At 55.6% G+C, this 19505-nt stretch overlaps 1 protein-coding gene and 1 non-coding gene across 21 annotated transcripts in view; both read right to left on the bottom strand.

Annotated features, from left to right (window-relative positions):
* Positions 1 to 254: 254 nt before the first annotated feature.
* Positions 255 to 19505, bottom strand: part of DNM1 (dynamin 1) — a 44265-nt gene continuing 25014 nt past the window's right edge. For 2 of the 20 annotated variants that reach the window (XM_043469708.1, XM_043469707.1), the window contains exons 11-23: positions 18522 to 18608; positions 15802 to 15872; positions 15551 to 15602; positions 15334 to 15345; positions 12931 to 13044; positions 8855 to 8964; positions 7827 to 7938; positions 7361 to 7372; positions 6799 to 6969; positions 5222 to 5463; positions 4635 to 4850; positions 2459 to 2495; positions 255 to 1522 (exon numbers count right to left, since the gene is read on the bottom strand). In XM_043469708.1, the coding sequence (XP_043325643.1) occupies positions 2474 to 2495; positions 4635 to 4850; positions 5222 to 5463; positions 6799 to 6969; positions 7361 to 7372; positions 7827 to 7938; positions 8855 to 8964; positions 12931 to 13044; positions 15334 to 15345; positions 15551 to 15602; positions 15802 to 15872; positions 18522 to 18608 (1221 nt within the window). In that variant the 3' untranslated portion in view covers positions 255 to 1522; positions 2459 to 2473. The remainder of the gene's footprint in view (positions 1523 to 2458; positions 2496 to 4634; positions 4851 to 5221; positions 5464 to 6798; positions 6970 to 7360; positions 7373 to 7826; positions 7939 to 8854; positions 8965 to 12930; positions 13045 to 15333; positions 15346 to 15550; positions 15603 to 15801; positions 15873 to 18521; positions 18609 to 19505) is intronic. The other 18 variants (XM_043469699.1, XM_043469698.1, XM_043469703.1 and 15 more) reach the window with 15 other exon arrangements.
* LOC122442712 lies at positions 16906 to 17012 on the bottom strand. Its single transcript, XR_006269708.1, has one exon. It is a non-coding gene; the product is annotated as a U6 spliceosomal RNA (small nuclear RNA).

Below are 19505 nucleotides of genomic sequence, written 5' to 3'. Positions count from 1 at the left end.
CCCTCCACAGTGCCTGGCCGGCTGGCGCCTCTCCTCCCGGGCCCCCCTGGTGGCCAGAGCAGGGTTCGCAGGATCAGCTGACTCCAGGTGCTTTCCCAGTAGGCCTCAGAAAGGATGGGGCTTTCCCCGCCCCCCAACATCTTAAAGCATTGTATCAATAGCTGGGCCCTTCCCCATCCCTCACCGCAATGTTTAAACCTTTACCTCCCCCCAAGCGCCACAGCAGCGAACACAAGGCCGCAGAGGACACGCTGTTCCCCGTTGTCCAGAAATGGGTTTTATTCTCAGCCGAGAGACAGCAAGACTGGTAGCGGTCAGAGAACCATATAGGTGCCAGCACAGCACCCCCACGCCCGAGGAGGGGGTTGGGACAGGAGGAAGGCAGAGGGGGGCTGGCTGTCCACAGGCCGGGCATGACACTGGGGCTCATTGGAGGTGGCACGCTTTGGAGGGGGATGTCAGGGTGACAGTGTTCCCTTGTAGTTGGGCTACAAGATTCCTCAAGGACAGCACGGTGATTGATTCCCAACACCAGAGGCGAGGCTTGGCCATAGCTATGTTTGTATATATATATATGAGTATTTATAGATATTTATAGAACGGGGCAGGAGCAAGACCACAGAGGGGCACGAAGTTTCACCAACGTCACGCCTGGATGTGTCAGCTCACCACTACAACAGACTAAGTCACAGGTGGAGGGGAGGCTCTGGGGGCTGGGTAGCCACTGTCAAGTCACAGAACAGCCGTCCGGGCAGGCTTGGAAAGGGAGGTCTCCGAGGAATAGGAGGGATCTGATTAGAGGTCGAAGGGGGGCCTGGGGCTCTCAGGACGGGATGGACTTGCCTGACCCGATCGGCTGGCAGTTGGAGAGAAAGCAAAGAGAGAATGGGAGAGAGAAAAGCAGGAGAGAGCTGGTAAGGCAAAGGCAGCCAAGTCCGGAGGTGGCGGGGGGAGACGAGGGCATGGGCAAGGGTTCTAGAAGAGAGGAGAGAGACGAGAAAGGGAAGGTGGAAGGGAAGAAACTGGAGATGGGCAGGGGCCAGAGCTTCACGGGGGCCTGGAGTAAAGCTGGGGGCAGCCCCCACCCCACCACTCACGCTGTTCTCTCACACACCAACCAGGCAGTGCACCCACAGCTCCAGACACGTGCTCGGCCCCCTCTGACATCCCTCTTCTCTGGCCTCCCTCCCCATGTCTTTCAACCCACTGGCCTGGGGCCATCCCTAGCCTCAGGGGGTGTGGGGCCATGAGCCCCATGCAACAGCCCCCAGACCTGATGGAGAAAGACAGGAAAAAAAAGAACACTGTTCGAACCAGGAGGCTAAAGCTAACAGCATGGCTGGAGGGAGCACTAGAGGCCCTTCTGGGTGGGCGGAAAGCCCGTGAGTCCCCCGAAGGGACCCTGGGGAGGCAGGGAGGGCAGGCGGCCGGATGCCAGTGGCCACAGGCTTATAAGTCTAACAGGGGAGCCTCAGCTGGTCGGGGGACCGCAGGTCGTGTAGGTGAGGCTGGGCCCTTCCTGCTGGGGAAAAGCAGAAGGGCAAGAGTCAGCGCAGGTGCAGAGCGGCAGGCGGGTTCACTGGGTGAGTTTGGGGGGGGCCCAGCCAGGGCAGAACTCGGAGAAGCCAACTTGCCCAGGTCCGCAGACACTGTCACCCCTTTGGCCAAAAAGGGTAGGTCACCCTCTAGGAGCAACAGGTCCAGGTTGGGGGGAGCCTGCGTGCTACCTAGCGTGCTCCACCTGGGGCCGAGGAGGATGCTGGAGTGATGAGACTACGGAGGCCGGGGAAGGGGCTGTGAGACCTGCCTGGCCTGTGAAGTGTGCTCTGGGCTGATGGTGTGGATGGGACACCCAGGCCCTCCAAGAACATTTGACCATCAGAGCCTTCACCCCTAACTGCTGCTCAGCTGCTGGCACGCTTGAGGAGGTGGGACTTTGGACCTCCCCTGCCCTGAAACTCTTCGGGTCTGAAGAGCTCCCAAGCAGAGAGTCGGCTGCCCCCGTCCGGGCAGCAGGGCTCACTCAGGTTGGGGAAGGAGTGTGGCACCCCAGGGTGAGGTTCCAAGGCCTCTCTGCCACCTGAGTCCAGCCCTACACACCACCCTCGCCAAGCTCCCTGCTCCTGACACCGTGAACCATGAGCTCTGCGCTCTTCCTGACAGCTCCAGAGGGCACCCCGGGGGGCTGCCAGCTTGGGTGTTGAGCCTGACCCAGGACCTCCCCAGGCTCTTGCCAAGGAGCTCGTGGGCCGCGCTGAGTCCCGAGGCTCGCTGAGAAGGGAGGTGAGAGAGCCAGCTGGCAGCGAGAACAGGAAGAGGAAAGAGTAAGTCTGGAGCTGCGGAAGGGAGAGGGAGGGGGTCCTGCCTCTGAGGTCCCAGGTGCACCCTGCAGTGCGGAGCTGGTGCGGCAGGGGGCAGACACACCGTTCATGCAGCAGGCGGAGAGGCCTGTACCTACCGTGGCTGACGCTCCTCAGGGGTCACTGATAGTGATTCTGAAAGACAGCACGAAATCAACATGGCAGTTCACACGCACGGACGGGGCGGGGCCTGGGGTTGGGGGACACGCACACGCACACGCCCGGGCGTGCACACACAGGCGGTGAGGCCCCATGGCCCCGCATGCACACGCTGACACACATGCCCACAAACAACACGCATACACCGCCCCCCCAACCCCACCCAGGCCCAGCAACCTTGCTGGCCAGTGGCACGTGCAGCGTGGATCTGGGGCATGCAGCCACTGGGCACACTGAAGCACACGCAGCGCTGCGGTCACAACACAGAAGCTTGCTTGCCTGCCCGCACACAGGAGGCAATTGGCACCAGCTCCCTGCACACTTGTGCCTGGCGTGCTCAGAGGGCCACCTGCATGGCTCCAGAGGGGACAGGCCTCGCTTTCTTAGGGTCCCGCTCTCACATCTCCACCCAAGAACCTTATGTGGCTCCCTACTGCCCATGGCATTGAGTCCCAACAAGACAACCTCTTCAGTGGACTTTGAAGTTTCTCCAACCTGCTCCACCCCACCCAGGGCAATCTTTCTCGATTCTTCCTCATTCTATCTGCACCCTGCTCTGGCCAGCAGCTCTTAATGCATTCCACACTAAACCTTTGCCCACCTGCTGCTCCTTACCCCAAAGCACTCCTGGCTCTTCACCACCTGAACCTTATCTCAATCAACTCTGGGATCTCACTGAAGTCAAGCTGCCTGAAGCTCCCCAGACTGCTCTCTCCCTGAGGCCATGACTTCCCATGTGTCAGTCAGACCAGAGTTGTAGCAGGTACCAAATATTACAGCTCTCATGTCACACCTCAGCACAGGCTTGGGCATCTCAAATACCCTTAGAGATCTGAACTCAGGTTGGAAGTTGGCAGAGAGTTTCTATGGCCACTTTTGCAGTTAATGTGGTATCTCTATCTATAGTCACTGTCTCCCCTGATCCCGACTCCAACCCTGGGAAGGCAGAATGTTAAATATCATTTTGTAGAAGGGAAACTGAGACCCTGGAAGGGAAAGCAACTTGCCTGAAGGCCTACTCCAGTCCAGTGTCCCTGAACACCACCATGCTGCCTGCTTTAACCCCTCCACCTTGGCCATCAGGTCATCACAGAGCAAGCCCCATCTCTGCTTCATTTTAGATTCATGGATGTTAGATCCATGGCCCTCCCCTCCAGCCATCTGGAAACATAAATGGATGCTATTGGTCTGATGTGTGCTTCCTCAGAGAACAAGGCCAGTGGAAACAGGGCAGACTGAGTTAGACATCAGAGTGACCTTCCTTGAAAGAAGATCATGGGTCAAGTAGGCAAAGGCAAGGGATGACACAGAATCCTTTTCCCTGGAAATTTCTGGGAATCGGCAGCCTTTACCCAACTTCTGCCCTCACACCCACCACCTTGGTCCAGGCTGGGTGGGGCCAGAAGCAAGGAGAAGGAAGAAAATCATCAGGCTCTCCCATGGCTCCCAGACCCCTTTCCCAGCTGCTCCATGCCCTACCACATGCCTGGGTGCCATTCTTACACTCTCACACCTGTGTGCACGCCCACACACACATATCACACACCTTGCTGGTCACACAGTCACAACCTGGCCTCTTTTCCTGTGGGACAGAGGCCGGACAACCTTGAGGACAGGTCCAAAGGTTCAGGACTGGGGAAGTGGGGGCACCAGGGTAGCCCTGAGTGTTAAGTGAACAAAATCTACCCATCCAGAGAGGATTTGGGTTCAGATCCTCAGACCTGAGGTAGGCTCCCTAGGGGCTGGGAGACAGCAGTAGAGGATGGAATGGAGATCGAAGGAGAGCGGCTAGAAAGGAAAGAAGGGATGCAGTGTGGGAGAGAGAGTGAAAAAGGAGGGAAGCGCCATGCAAGTGCTGGAAAGAAGAGGGCAGGTGGGATGAGCCCCACCGCCCCCTTCCCAGAAACGACCACCTGCGGGACTCAGCGCTCCCTGGGGGCAGGCTCCGCCAGTCCTCGGCAACACCCCCAGTGGCTCTGGCACCCACGGTCCGAGTGACTTGGACAGAGAGGCCCGGCTCTGGAGACCCAGGCCGATGCTCCAGGATCCGGCCCCACCTCCCTCCCGGCCACGCCCGCCCGGCGATCTCTGCCATCGCTTTCAGCCCCTACTCACCTGGGGACCCCGGGCGGGGCGCGGTTGGGGCGCGAGGGCACCTGGGGGGGAGGACCGAAGGGGTCAGGGGAAGCCCCCGGCCTGGAGGGCACGGGGGGCGCTCCCCCCAGGGCGGACCCAGCAGGCGGAGGCCCAGGAGCAGGGCCCCGCGACCCGGGCCGGGCTGGGGGCACGGCAGGGGCTCGGCGCTGCGGCGTGGGGCTGGACGTGGGTGACCTGCGGGCGACAGAAACAGAAGGACAAGCAGGGAAGAGATGAGCTGCTCCGCCCCACACCAAGGCCCCGCCCCCAGCCTGGTGCCGATCACGCCCATGCGCGCAAGCCCCGCCCCTCTAGGCCCTGGGTTCTCTCGGGTGTTTAAGCCCGCCCCTCGCCAGAGGCTCTAACTTCCCTGCTCCACCCTGCCCGGCAGCCAGCACTCCACGGCAAGCCCCGCCCCGCGACAAGCCCCGCCCTCTCTAAGCCCCGCCCCTCGCTCCAGGTGGGAGCCACCCCGGCGACGCGGGCGCGCCACTGCCCGGTCCCGGCCCTCCTCCCGCGGGCCCCGGGCTGGGGGGCTTTGGGGCCGTGGGAGCCGGCCCTGGTACCTGCGTCCGGTCGGTACGCTCTGCACCTGCAGCCAGGAGTCGTCCACAGGCGGGGGCATGGGCGTGCTGACAGTGGTCGTGTTGATGTCGCCGATGATGCTGAGCGCCTCTTTCAGTGCGTGGTACATGCGCAGCATCTCGTCGCGCCGCTGCGCCTGCTCGGCCGACTCCTCCATCAGTGTGTTCTGGTCCCCGCACGAATACAGGTTGGCCAGCAGCTCCGAGAAGATGAATTCCTTGGTCTGCGAGTGGGCAAAGAGAGGAGAGGCTTGGACCCCGAGGCCTGTACCAACCAATTTGCCCTCCCCTCCCCGGCCCTTCTAGGAATCGGAGCTCGGGTATGGGACTCTGCCACTGCCTAAACTTAGAGATCTCCCTTGCTTCCCCTCCTCCCCCACTTGCCCTTTTTCTCAGATGATCCAGAGAACAAAAGTGAACTGTTCAGGTCATAGATCTAGGAGGAACACCCAGGGGCTATTAATATCAGGCAACAGGACTGATTACTCAGCTTTATTCAGCCTCAGTTTCCACATCTGTAAAATGAGGTGAATGAGTACTAAGTTGCTTCAGTCGTATCTGACTCTTGGCGACCCCATGGACTGTAGCCCACCAGGTTCTTCTGTCCATGGGATTCTCCCGGCAAGAATACTGGAGTGGATGGACACGCCCTCCTCCAGGGGGAAGCAAACCTGCGTCTCTTATGTCTCCTACATTGGCAGGCAGGTTCTTTACCACTAACGCCACCTGGGAAGCTCAAAATGGGTAGTTACACCCTTTCCAAAGACTTGTATGTCTTTGGAAATACATACCAAAGGAATGTATTTTGGCATGTACAAAATAAGGACCAAAATAAGGAAGATGACAGTTTAAAATGTTCCGAGCCCTTGAGTACCAGGTGTGAATGTGTGCCAGGACTGGGTGAAATACAAGTCTGTGTCTAGGAGGTGGGTTAATGTTCTTAAAAATCCCTCAATGTTACCTGGTCCAGGCTCTGGAATATTTGTGGAGAGAATATCTGTGGAGGTTTTTTATGCCATTGGCTTGTGTCTCATTTATTTGTTATTTAAATATACGTTGAGCATCTATTACATGCTAGGCACTGTGTTGTTATGCACTTTATACTGACTTACTTCTCAATTCTATTACTATCCATATTTTACAAATGAGGAAACAGAGGCTCAGAGAGGGTAGTTGTTTGCTTAGAATCACCCAGGGAATTTGTGGCAAACCCAGGATTTCAACACAGTTCTAATTCCCCTAGGGCCATGCTTTTTCATTAAGCTACAAGTGGAAGTGGTTCTGGGGGGTATGTATTTCAAAACATGGTCTGGGAGTTCTCAAAAGATGCAGATTCTGAGCCCTTCCTGGAAAAATTTAAGCATGTCTGGAACAATTTGGTTGTGTGAATCTACAGAGTAATATGTGAAGCTCACACGACGTTTCTATTGGACAGCTCTGGCTTGGACCCCTACCTCCCTCCCCAGATTCAGTCCCACGTGGCTGGCCTGTGCCTACCCAAGGCCAAGCTGGCCACCCTTTCCCTGGTCCTACTGCCCCCCACTTGGTGGTGAACCCACGTTGTTGATCATGAGATGCATTATCGTCTTGGGCATGAGGTCCCGGACAGTCTTGTTGACGATGGCCATGTATGAATCCACCAAGTTCCGGATGGTCTCCACCTGCCGCTCCAGCTGTGGGTCCATGGAGTGCATGAAGCTGTCTGAGCCGTTCTCCTCCGTCTCACTGGCCTGCCGTTGAGAACAGAGGGCATCAGGGTGGCTGGGCCCTCAAAGCCAGGTTTGAGGCATCCCCAGGGTCCCAGCCCCTTCAAGGATGGCTAGAATGCTAGAGCACAGAGAGAAGCAGCTGGCCTATATACAAAGACACCGGCTCCCCCATAGCTCTGGGTCTCTAGGCCCGAGTGCCCACCCTAGTGCCTCTCAGGACCCCATACTCTCATTCAGCCTCATCTTGGCTCTGACTCTAGTACCTAGAATTTGCCTTACTTTTCCAGTCCGTAAATTAGGAAAAGGATATGAAAGGGACATCTCCAAGGTATCTTCCAGATTCTAAAGACCTGACCAGATCTGGCCCTAGGCTAGAGATGCCTGGCAGAGGGTGAGGGAGGGGCACACTCACTTTCTCTTTGTCCTGGGAGGCCCATACCAAAGCCACAGAGGTCACCACACCAGCATTGCCACCACCGCCACCGCCACCAGTGAGCGTAGCCGAAGCAGATAGAGGAAAGAGGAGGGACTGAGTAAGCAATCTGGGCACTGCACCCAAGTCGAAGGCAACTCTCGACTTTGTCACAGTGAAAGAGGGGAAAAAGGCGAGGGCAGTCACAAGAAACAACCATCATATGAAAGGGATACAGGAAATGCCATCTGCAGCAGAGAAAGGGTCATGTAAAATGGCATTGGAGAAGGATGGGAGGAAGGCTTAACTCTGATCCCACCCCGGGGCAGGTAGGGGGAGGATCTCTGCTATTTCTGAGCCCAATATCTCGAAAATATGGCATGACTTGACATCACTGAGGGTGGCTCCCCCACAGGACCCCTTATTTTAAGCAGCTTGCCCCTCCCTTACCTCCCCTGCCACTCACCCCAACACGCTCAGGGTACACGCCAGCCCTTAGAAAGGAGGCCTTCCAGCTATCCACCTCCTCCTGTGTCTCGCAGGCCAGCTCCAGCTGCCGATAATCCTTGTAGACATTCCTGCAAGGTGGGGCTGGTGGTGAGGGGAGACAGGGCAAAGCCCCTTCACCTTGGTAGTTAAGGGCACACGTGGACAGGGGTCATCATGCCTGCAGGGCCAGTCCTGGCTTTCTTATTTCCCAGCTGCGGCAAGTCCCTTCCTCTCTCCCAGCCTCAGTTTTCTCATCTGGGAGATGGGTTAATAATAACAATTCCTGGGACTTCCCTGGTGGTCCAGTGGCTAAGACTCCATGCTCCCCATACAAGGGGCCCAAGTTCAATCCCTGGTCAGGAAACTAGATCCCACAGCCCGCAACTAGAGAACTTGCATGCCACAAGATCGGAGATCCTGTGTGCTGCAACTAAGACCCAGCACAGCCAAATAAATTAATAAAAATTTTAAAATAGGAACAATTCCTGCCTTTTAGGGTCATTGTGAGAATGAGTGACATGAGCAGTGAAATGAGCAGTAAAATAGTCTATTAGAAAGGGACTGAGCCCTCATCAAAGGGGCACCCATGACAGTGTAGTCCCTGGTTTAGATCTCAAGCCCCACTTCCCCCTCCCTGGCTTTCCCCTCTTGGCAGCTGTATTGAATCCACATCTCTGAGTGGGAGAAAGCCATTAGAGTCAGCCCTGGGTTGGGAAGGGAGAGGCCTGGTCCTGCCAGTATCTTACCCAGGGCAGTTACTAACCAAGTGCTTGCAGAAGGGGAGGAAGGAGGGAAGGAGAGACAGGCGGGGAGAGGGAGGGAGGTCAGGTGGGAAGGAGAAAGGAAATGGGGGCGGGGAGCACAGGCCAGGGAGGAGATCTTGACAAGAGTCTAGCACAGAGTAGAAACTCAACAAATGTTTGTCAAACGAATGACTTGCTGGGGGGCTTGGGGCAGGTGCCTCTCCCTTCTGGATCTGTGGGCCCCGTGGGGGCAGGTGGGCACCTCTGTTCTGTGTTGAAGAGGGCAAAGATGTGCTTGCTGGACATGAAGCCCTTCTCCACGTCCCGCAACTTCAGGTTATCCACGGAGAGCATGTACTTCTTCTCTTTCTCCTGAGGGAGAGCAAGGAGTGATGGTGAGTTTGGTGCTGTTCTCTGCCCCCCGTCACTCCATAAGGATGCTCTGCGCTGGGGTGAGGGGTTGGGGTGGGCACCTGGGACTAGGCACCACCAGCCCCCTAGAACTGCGCAGGCACTATCTGGTGAGAGCCTGGCCCCAGAGCCCTGGGCCTGCTGGACACCTTGGCTCAAGCCCTTCCCACCACCTCCGCATCCGTGCCAGAGCTCAAGAGCCCGGGGTGGCGAGGCTGAGCTTGGCTCCCACATCCCGCCCCAAGCAAGCCCTGGATACAAGCCAGGCCAGCCCCAGCCAGGGACCCCCACACTCGGCCTCTCTTGCCCCCGGCCTGGCCGATGGGGCCTGCGTTGGATAAGCCTCTGACTTCATTTCCTGACTGGAGAGACAGGGAAGGGGGGGGTGCCACCAGGGCCTGGCGTCTTCAAAGGGCGGGCTCAGCCCCCTCCCCACAGCCACCCATGTGTTAGCAATCAGACAGACACACAGCACAAGCCTAGAGGTGGTGAGTGTGTGCAAGGTGTGGGGTTGTGTTTGTGCAAATCCATGCCCGCCAGAGCACGTGCCCTCTCACCATTGTCCCTGTGCCCGTGTGTCCTTGTGTGTGCATGAGGGTGCCTGAGGAGGTGCCAGTCCGACCGTGTGGGTGAGCATGTTTGTACGAGTGCACAGTTTTTTAGGTGTGCACGGCAATTATAAATATCTGTGTGTTTGCACGGATGTGCCTCTGGGACACGTACATATAGTTTACATAACGGGCTGAACCTGGTTTATCTGTATTGTCTGGGAGGAGCTATGCTTATCTGTGGGTGGCATGTGGGTGCCAGGCCTATGTGCACATGAGTCTGTAGGCTGCTCTGTCCTACAGACAGTGGGGAGGAGCTCCGGGGTCTTCAGAGGAGGTACCCAGGGATGGGGCTCTGGGAGGAGAGGAAGGGTGTCTGCTGCCTGTACCCCTTAGCCCACTGGAGACTCCACCAGGCCCATGCCCTCGGGTGGGGCCGGGTGTCGGTGTGGGTTTGGAGGACTCCGGGCCTCGCCCAGGATCTTGGGCGGCGGGGTCGGGGTGGGGGTGGGTGGCAGGGCTGGGTTTAGGAGGACCCTGCTCCCCATGGCCCTGGTGTCATCCTACCCACCTCCCTCTGCCCACCCCCATCCACCACCCACCCGCCGGGCCCATCCAGCCACATAAAGCCCTCTTTATGCCAGGCGGGTGGCCGGGAGCCCCAGAGGGCGGCTGGGGGAGGAGAGGAGGAAGTCACACACACGGCCAGGGAACATCTGGAAGCATTCGAGGGAGGCCCCGCCGCCACCCGCCCTGGGGTTGGACCCAGTGAGGAGCAGCCTCCTCCTTCCCGCAGGCCGGCCCCCTCCCCAGGCCCCTCCTTCCCAGCCACAGCTCCCGCTCGCCCCTGCCACGTCAAAGGAGGCAGAAGGGGAGTCGGAGCAGAGAGGGGACCCCGGGCTGGTTGGGCTGGGCTGGGGGGCCTTGCATCTCCGGGACACGGGGCCGAACTCACACCCGACGGACAGACACTGCTGCCTGGATGGATCGTGGGACCCCTCCACTCCGTCTACCCAGTGTTTAGACTATCTGTTCAGGACTCCCAAATTGTACAGTAGTCTGCACATTGGTTAGGCTGGGCTGGGTTAGACCCTCGGCGCCGCCGCTGGAGACCTGGACCGACCCCCGCCCGCCATCCCACAGCCGGAGCCTGGAGCCGGGACAGGGGGCTTGGGGGGCACAGGGTGGAGGCTGGGAGGAGGCACCGAGGGCGGTGGGGGTGGGGGGTGCCAGGCTGCTGCGGGATGGGGTGGGGGTGCTGATGGGTGGTGGAGGGAGACTGAGAAGATGGGGGGTCAGTGAGGGCTGGGCTGTGGGTGACCGACTGTCTGCCCAGAGGGCCACCCAAGTCCCGAAGAGCAGATGGCTGGTGGCTGGGTGGAGAAGGGGGACAGATCAGCCTCCCCCCCATGTCCGGACCACCTCTGTGACCCCAGCGGTTTTAGTGCAAAAAAACAAAAAAAATCCACTCACATCCAACACACACAGGCACCCTCACCTCAGCACCAACACCCACCCCCACTCAGAAACATACATTCCCGCATTCAATTTTTAAATCGCACATCCAATGTCCCAGGCACACACACAAGTGCGCACACACACACAAGCTCACACAGACACACACTCACACCCACGCACAATGGAACTCTGGTCCTCTCCCATCCTTACATCCCCAGTACATACAATACATATTCTCAAGCGTGCCACACGCACGTCCTTGCTCCTGGAGCCCATTCGCCACACATACACACCGGTGCTTACACACTGAGCACGGACACACATGGTCTGCCCCCAAACACACACGCAGACCCTCACATACCAAACACGCCCTGACGCTTATAACCCAAACACTCTCCTGTCAAACACCCACTCGCCACGTCCACCCGGCCCCCACCTCCCAGCACTCTCTGCCCACCCCACTCCCACCCCCACAGACAGTGCCAGCATCACACATGACTCAACTCAGATGTACACACAAAGCTCCCAAAAGACACCCCCATGTACACACGCACAAGGCCGGGGGGCCCCTCTCAGATATATACTTCTTCCTCCCCCACAGTGTAGCCAGTCGCTGGCCCTCAGCCCAGCTCACAGTGTCCCCCGGCCCTGTGTAAGGAACCGCAGCACAGGGGCACCAGGAGTTGTGGGGGCCAGCAGTCGGCACCCCCCCATCCACCGCACGTCTAGGGAGCCTCCCTGGGCGGCAGAGCAGGAAGCGACCCCCACCCCCCGCGTGCCCCGCCACCTCACACTCCATCCCTTCAAGGGGCCCCGGGCTCTGGGAGAGGCCAGGGTTGGGGTAATGAGGTCCAGATGGCTTGGCGCCCCCGCCAGTGACGACAGAGGGGGCCCGCCCAAAGTGGGGAGGGGGGCCCTGCCGGGACAACTCAGAGGGGGGCAGGGATCACCAAGGGGGGCTTGGAGACCAAAACCGCAGGCCACCACCCCAAGCTCTGCTTCCCGCTGTCCTTCAATGGCCCCCTCAGGAAGAAGAGGGTCCCTTCCCCCACTCCTTGGCCAGCTGGAGTTCATTACCACAAGCCCCCCCTCGCCCCCCCCAACTCCATCCCAGCCTTCCCTGCTCTCTCTGGTCACCTCTGGAATCCAGATGTGGAAGCCAAATAGACTGGTTCTTAAAGGAGACCAACAGCCGGGGAGGGAAGTGGCAGGGGGGTCTATGCCTGGTGGGCAGGGAGAGGTTTGGTGTGGCGCCTCTGTGGGCCCCATTGGTCTTGGACCCTCTGGCTGGAGGTACCCTGGGCATCTTGCTCGGACTGCGGGGCCTGGGGGACTGGGGTGCAGGGGTTAACAGTGTCTGGCAGCTGGACTGTGTGTGTCATGGGCCTGTGGGGGCCACAGAGGAGCAGGCACGCCCTGGAGCAAGAAAACAGGAAGGCTGAGGGCCTGGTGGGGTCAGAGAGGGACGCTCAGCACCCCTGCTCACCCTCTCTAGGGCGCTCAGCCCCCACGCTCCCCCATCTGGCCAAGCCATCTTCCCCATCCCGCCTGGATGAGCCCCCAGAATTGCCTGCTTACAGTCCTTACTTCCCGCTTCCACTCAGAACTCTTTGATGGGATTTTTAAATACCCCTGTTGGGAGACTTCCCTGGTGGTCCAGTGGTTAAGAATCTGCCTTCCAAGGCAGGGTACAAGGGTTTGATCCCTGGTTGGGGAACCAAGATTCCACATGCCCTGGGGCAACTAAGTCCTTGCACTGCAACTAAGTACTGGACACAACCAAAAATAAGTCAATCAATCAATGAAATAGATATTAAATACGCCAATTTGGTGGTCCAGTCCACTCCAAGCCTGTGGTAGGATCTAAACCTGACTCTGGCCACCAGACAAACCCCTTGATGACAAATGTCCCTTTACTTACCTCGTCATCCTTATACCAGGACAGATTCTCGGCAGTCAGCACAAACCAATACTCCTTGGAGCCTCCCTTCATGATGCCAATATTGTTGATGGTCAGCCAGCCCTTCCGGATGACCTGGAAGGTGGTGGTGGGGGGGACAGGAAGTCAGTGGACAGAGGCCAAGATTCCCCATGGAAGATGGGGTAGGCAAAGAGAGACACTCAAAAGGCCACCCCTCCCTCAGCTCTTGGAGGCCTGGCTGGTCAGGGAGGGTGGGGGCCAGACCTGCCCTGTTTTGAACCACAAATGAACAGAGTAGAAGACAGAGGTCAGTTCAGGATAAAGAGCCTCTGACAGTCGGAGCCATCTGAGTAGGCAACTGGTGGCCTTGGTAGGGGATGAGCTCCCCAGCGCTAAAAAGTGTGCAAGCTGAGTTTAGGTGGCTGAATGGGCAACATGACCCAGAGTATATCTTCTCAGCTTAAGAGTCAGCTTATTCAAAGACTTGTCTCAGGGACTTTGCACATGCTGATGTTGACTCTGCCTAGAAAGCACTTCCTCCTGTTTGCCTGGCAAATCCAACTCCATTCTCTGGGCATAGGCTCAGAATTCACATTCTCAGACAGGCTCTCCCTGGCTCCCAGGATAATCAGAACCCATATTACAATCTTTCATCACTCCCTGACGTTTTCTTCTATGATGATGACTGGGATTTTGAATCTCTGTGTGTGTGTGTGTGTGTGTGTGTGTGTGTGATTACAAGTTGATGTCAGTCTGCCTTGCTAAACTGTGAACTCTCTCCCCTACTGGTGTATCCTAGTACTTGGCAGTGTGCTCCGCAGACAGTGAGTAAGTGATCAATAAATATTTGTGGCATGAATACATGAAGGCTGCCACAGTGGGGTTCTAGGAGTTTTTGTCTCCAGGTCTCAGACAAGGGGGGCAGTGGTAGAGTGGGAGGCGGGGGTAGGGGGTGCTGAGCACAAATTGCCTAGACTCCTGTTCCCTGGGAAAACCCAGAATAATGGGCAAAGTTCTCTCTTCACAGCAGGAAACAGCTGGCCCTGGGACCGTCCTGAGCCACTGACACAGATCTGGGCCTGTGGATTCTGCTCCAAGGGCAGGGCCATCGACTAGACCCTGGTGGTGGGCCAGACTGAGGGGATGAGGGAGCTGCTTCCACTCCCTCCCCCAAGCCCTGGCTGCCCTGGCTTCCCCCCTGAGCATCCAGAGAAGACAAAGGAGACTGAGGCTAGCAGGAAAGCCCTCTGGGGTCAAGCCTGCTTCTGAGGCTCTCAAAAGCCTGCCCCGCTCTCAGCCCTCCTGTTCCATCTCTGGCTTCCCTGAGAAGCCTGTGGAGAACCCGAGTCACACAGCAGACCACAGATAATAGCTGCCTTAGCGGTTAACAGGGACAAAGAGCCAGGTGCCCCCTTGAGCCTTCTCCCACCCTATCCCCATCTGGAGAGGACCCCCTCGGCGTCTTGTCACTGTCTTTGGAATTGAGTCTGAATACCATACCCTGGCCCTCCATCTCCAGCATCTGACCAGCAGACCTCTGTGCCCTGCTCCTGCCTTGACTCCCAGCCTTTGTGCTCCCTCAGCCACCGCAGCTCTGCCCTCCTCCCTGCTCATCCAAAACCCCTTTCCAGAGCCTGGGTGCCGGGAACCTCCTGTTCCCCCTGGGGCCTGACTGCAAGCCCAGCCTACAAGGGGTCTGCTGAATCGAATTGCTCTGGGATACTGCATGAACTCCTTCCTTCTAATGAGCACCTACTGGGTGCCAGGCACTGTGTTGGGGACTAAGGATTTACTGGTAAACAAGACAGACCCAGCCCTTCCCCTTAGAGGGCTCAAGAGGGAAATGATATGATGTCAGTAAGCACACAAACACCTAGATTATCACAAAGACACTATGGCCTCTGGAAAAGCTCAGACTCTATGGCTATGGGTACAACTGGGGCTGAGAAGTGATGTTTCAGCAGAGATCTGAAGGACAGAGCAGGTGAGGAGGCCCCAGTCTGTTGACATTTCATTCATCTCTTTCCTCAACTCTTTGGTAGGGATGCCAGCTTAAAAACATTCTCTCTCATCCATCCATCCATCCATCCATCGCACAGATATTAAAGAGCTCCTACTCAATGCCAGGTCTCTGCCAAACATTCTGGCCCATTCCAGCCCATGTGGTCTCCCTCTGGATGAAGGAGATGCTTAGCTCATGCACACCAAAGGACAGATTGGTAGGACTCTGTGTGTGGCTAAGTCTTGCCTCTGGCCTGAGTGCCTGTGTGGACACCCATGTGTTGCTGTGTGCAAGCAGCTCAAACCAAAAGGTGTCTTCTTGACCCCTGAGCATCCCTGCTACAAATGGGTCCCCTCCTCCCCCTCACTATACAAACCAAGAGCCCCAGTCCTGGTACTCACCAGAATCTCATCCTGCAAAGAGGTAACCATAGCAACCACGAGAGGCATCGGGAGAGAGGAGAGAGGGTTACTGAGGCCGAGTGGGAGGCTTGTGGCTGGCATCTGACAGGCTCCCTGGCCCCTGTGGGACCCTTCCCCTCGGGGGAGGGGGCTCTCAGAGCTTGGCGTCCATCTGGCACCCTCCATCCCTCCGGCTGGGGCACTGGAGTTCACTCACCTGGTTCCCTGAAGCCTTCTTCTTGTTCATCTGGTTGCTTCTCTGCTGAGCACTAATAAGGAGAGAAGGGAGAGTCCCAGAACCTCTCTCCAGAGGCCCAGCTTCATTGCTACTGTTCAGTGGGCACCAGACCCAGAAGCTTGCCTCAGCAGGCCTGGGCCCTACACACACACACACACACACACACACACACACACACACACACACAGAGTCACACAAAGTGTCACCTTCTCTGACCAAGGAGCACTCACTTGGCAAAGCCTATGAAGTCCTCATGGTTGGTATTCATGTAAGCCAGCTCAATATCGATGAGGAGCATGACCTTCAAGGATACACAGGTCAGCAGGTAAATGGAAAAGATACCATAGAGTTTTAAAATGCATGAACAGCTGGGAGACGCATACTTGCAGCATATAAAGAATCCATAAGAAATAAATCTATAAACCATAATAAACAAAGATATCCATAATAGTATCCATAATAAATAAAGAGTTCCTAGAAATCAATAAATGGAAGACAAGAAACACAAACTAAAATAGTCAAAGAACCTGAATGGGTGATCCATAGAAGAAATGCAGATAATCAATAAGGATATGTAAAAAATGCTCCCTCTTGCTCACAAAGAAATGTAAGTTAAAATAAGACCCTTTTTGACCTCTCAAATTAATAATAAATATTGGGACCAATGTGGGCACAACTGTAGGAAGACATACCATAGATGGAAGTATAAATGTGTATCACCTTCTTGGAGAGCAGTTTGACAATATATGACATTTTTTTTTCCACTGTTCAATTGACAATCCTTTATTATTAAACTTAGGTAAGAGTCCAAAATCAGCCAGTGTAGATGGGTGAAAAACTAGGCTAAAACAGCAAAAAACTGCAGTTTTATTTGGCAAAGGCCTACACTATGCAGAGAAATTCATGGGAAAGTGAGATCCCATTTGATACCATAACGGAAAACAGCAGCCACTATCTCACATGACCACCAGCCTGGGTGCGTCAGCAACACAGAGCCACCCATCCCATCCTCTGATCTGCCAGCTCACTTATAAAAAATGACCATGAATTCTTCAATGAAAAAGTCAGCCAAATATTAAGTTTTCTCTCAAAAGCAATAAAATCACAAAAATCAGCTAAGATTTGAAATTTAGGGTAAGCTAGTACAATTTCCTGCTTTTTAATGTATACATATTTTAGATTTGACAATCTTTTCCACATATAGTCAGATAGGTTTATAGAAGCATTTCAACATATCAAAAAGCTGTTAATTCATACATTTTATGACTTCAATTAATTATTAAAATGTTTAGACTTCAGTGCTGCTAATGACACTAAATTCAATGCCACGTTTGAAAAATATGGAACGCTTCATGAATTTGCGTGTCATCCTTGCGCAGGGGCCATGCTAATCTTCTCTGTTTTGTTCCAATTTTAGTATATGTGCTGCTGAAACGAGCACTATATGACAACATGAAAATGCATATACTTGGGACTTCCCCAGTGGTCTAGTGGTTAAGAATCCACCTTCCAATGCAGGGGATGCAGGTTTGATCTCTGGTCAGGGAACTAAGATCCCACATGCTGTGGGGCAACTAAAGCCTGTGTGTCTTAACTACTGTGCCCACGTGCCATCGAGCTCATGCTCCACAACAAGGGAAGCCCGTGCGTGCCACAGCGAAGACCCAGCACAACCAAAATTAAAATTGAAAAAAGTGAGTGACTGAGGACAGCACCATTGTGGAGAAGGAGTGTATAAGGATGAGGCTGGGGACTGGGAGCCAGAAGTGGGTATAGACGGAAGGATGACAGGGAGATGGACAAGGAAAAAGGACTCACCTGTGAGTTCTGTGAGAGCTGTAAGGGGGCCTGCTTACTTCTGTTCCTCTCAACCCAGAGGAGCACTCAGTGAACATGCCTCTTATTGAATGAATGAATGAATGAGTATTTGATAGATAACTACATAAAAGGAAGGGGGGGTGCCTATGCGGGGGTGTATGGTGACCCAGAGAAACAGGAAATAGAGAGAGAGGTCCAAAGAGGGATGACCAGAGTATAGAAAGTTGAGAAGCAGATGGTGGGACTGTAAAATGGAACAGCTTCTGTAGAAATCTCTATGGCAGATCCTCAAAAAATTAAACATAGAATTACCATATGATCCAGCGACTCCATTTCTGGGAATAAACTCCAAAGAATTGAAAGCAAGGTCTCAAAGAGATATTTGTGCACCCGTGTTCATAGCAGCATTATTCACAATAGCCCAAATGTGGGGTGAAAAAAAACAACTCAAATGGATAAGCAAAATGTGATCTACCCATACACATGGATATGGGGCTGAATATGATTCAGCCTTAAAAAGGAGAGTTATCCTGACACGTGCTACAACATGGATGAACCTTGAGAACATTATGCTAAGTGAAGCAGGCCAGACACAAAATGACAGTTGTTGTTTGCTTCCATTTATATGCGGTACCGAGACTTGTCAAATTCATAGAAACAGAAAGGAGAATGGTGGTTGCCAGGGGCTGGGAAGAGGGTGGGATGGGAGTCATTGTTCTTTTTTTTTTTTGCAGCATGAAGGATCTTGGTTTCCCAACTGGGAATCAAACCTGCGCCCCCTGCATTGGGAGCGCAGAGTCTACATCACTGGACTGCCAGGGAGTGTTTAAGGTGGAGGCGGGCAGAGTTTCATTTTAGGAAGATGAAAAAGTTCTGGAGATAGACGGTGGTGATGGTTGCAATCTGAATGTCCTTAATACCACTAAACTGTACAATTTGAAGTGGGTAAAACAGTGAAATTTATGTGTATTTTTTTCTCACAATAAAAGAGAGTAAGAGAGACGCATAAAGTTAATGTGGGGAGAGAAAGTGTAAGAGAGACAGACAGAAGAGACTAACTGGGAAGAAGGGGGTGAGCCCAGGGGCAGGAGTTCAGGGCCGGGGAAGAGCAGGCAGTGCCAAGTGGGCTCACCTGCTCCTTGGTGCGACCCTCGCGCTCCCGGATGTGGGTGGTCACAATACGCTCCATCTCCTCCCGCAGCCGGGGGTATTGCTGGAGCTGAGAAAGGGTGGCAGGGGAGAGAGCCAGGTACACAGGGGGCATGGGCAGGGGGCACCCAAAGTCCACCAGAATCCAGGGTGGGGTGGGAGGGACACACAGAATGCCCAAGACTTGGGGGCCCAGGAAGCTGATGGCACCAAGCCACGGCCACCCCTTTCCCTCAGTCGTGGGTTCCAAATGGCAATTCAAGGGTCTTCCCGGGTCCGGGCCCTCTTTACTAGCCTACCTGGGCAACTTCATGGGGGCTGGTAGTTCCCATGAGCACAAGTGCCTTGGAAATCAGCCTGCTCCTCGGCAGCCATCTTGCTGGCAGCCATCTTGGAAACAGACCTATTCGATTGAGGCCTTTGTTTGGGGGCACAGTTAGCTCCCCAAACGTTCACTCATCCTCAGGGCTACCCTTTGCCTTCTCAAAGGCTTGCAGGCACACTCAGGTGGGGAACCAGGCAGGTAACAGCCTGCAGATTACTATCCGGGGAGAATCTGGGGAGGGCAGGGCCCAAGGTGCCAGCTGGCCTCCTGAGTCAGGCTGGGGACAGGCAATGCTCCTTGGGAGAGCTGGGGGAGGGAGGCAGGGGAAAACCAACGGTCACACGAGGGACATGCAGGAGGCACAGGCATGCGTGGGGGGAAGGGCGGCATGCGGAGTTGGGGGGGGGGGGGCAGCAGCATGAGCAGTACCCTGCGGGGGGGGCCTGGTTGGGCCCCAGGCCCTCATGGTAGAATCCACCCGACTCTGCTTCCCTTTGCATGCCTTGGCCTGGCACTACCACCCCCCAGACACATTTGTCTGGCTCCGAGCTGGCTGGCCAGCCTGCCTGTGTCTGCCCCACTCCTTTGGGGCAGAAGTTCAGCAGCACCCTTCTCCCGCTCCTAGTCTTTAATCAACTGAGG

The sequence above is a fragment of the Cervus canadensis genome, chromosome 5, assembly GCF_019320065.1.
Source record: "Cervus canadensis isolate Bull #8, Minnesota chromosome 5, ASM1932006v1, whole genome shotgun sequence".
NCBI classification, from domain to species: Eukaryota; Metazoa; Chordata; class Mammalia; order Artiodactyla; family Cervidae; genus Cervus; species Cervus canadensis.
The sequence above is the reverse complement of the archived record's forward strand: the minus strand, read 5'-3'. Positions and strand labels throughout refer to the sequence as shown.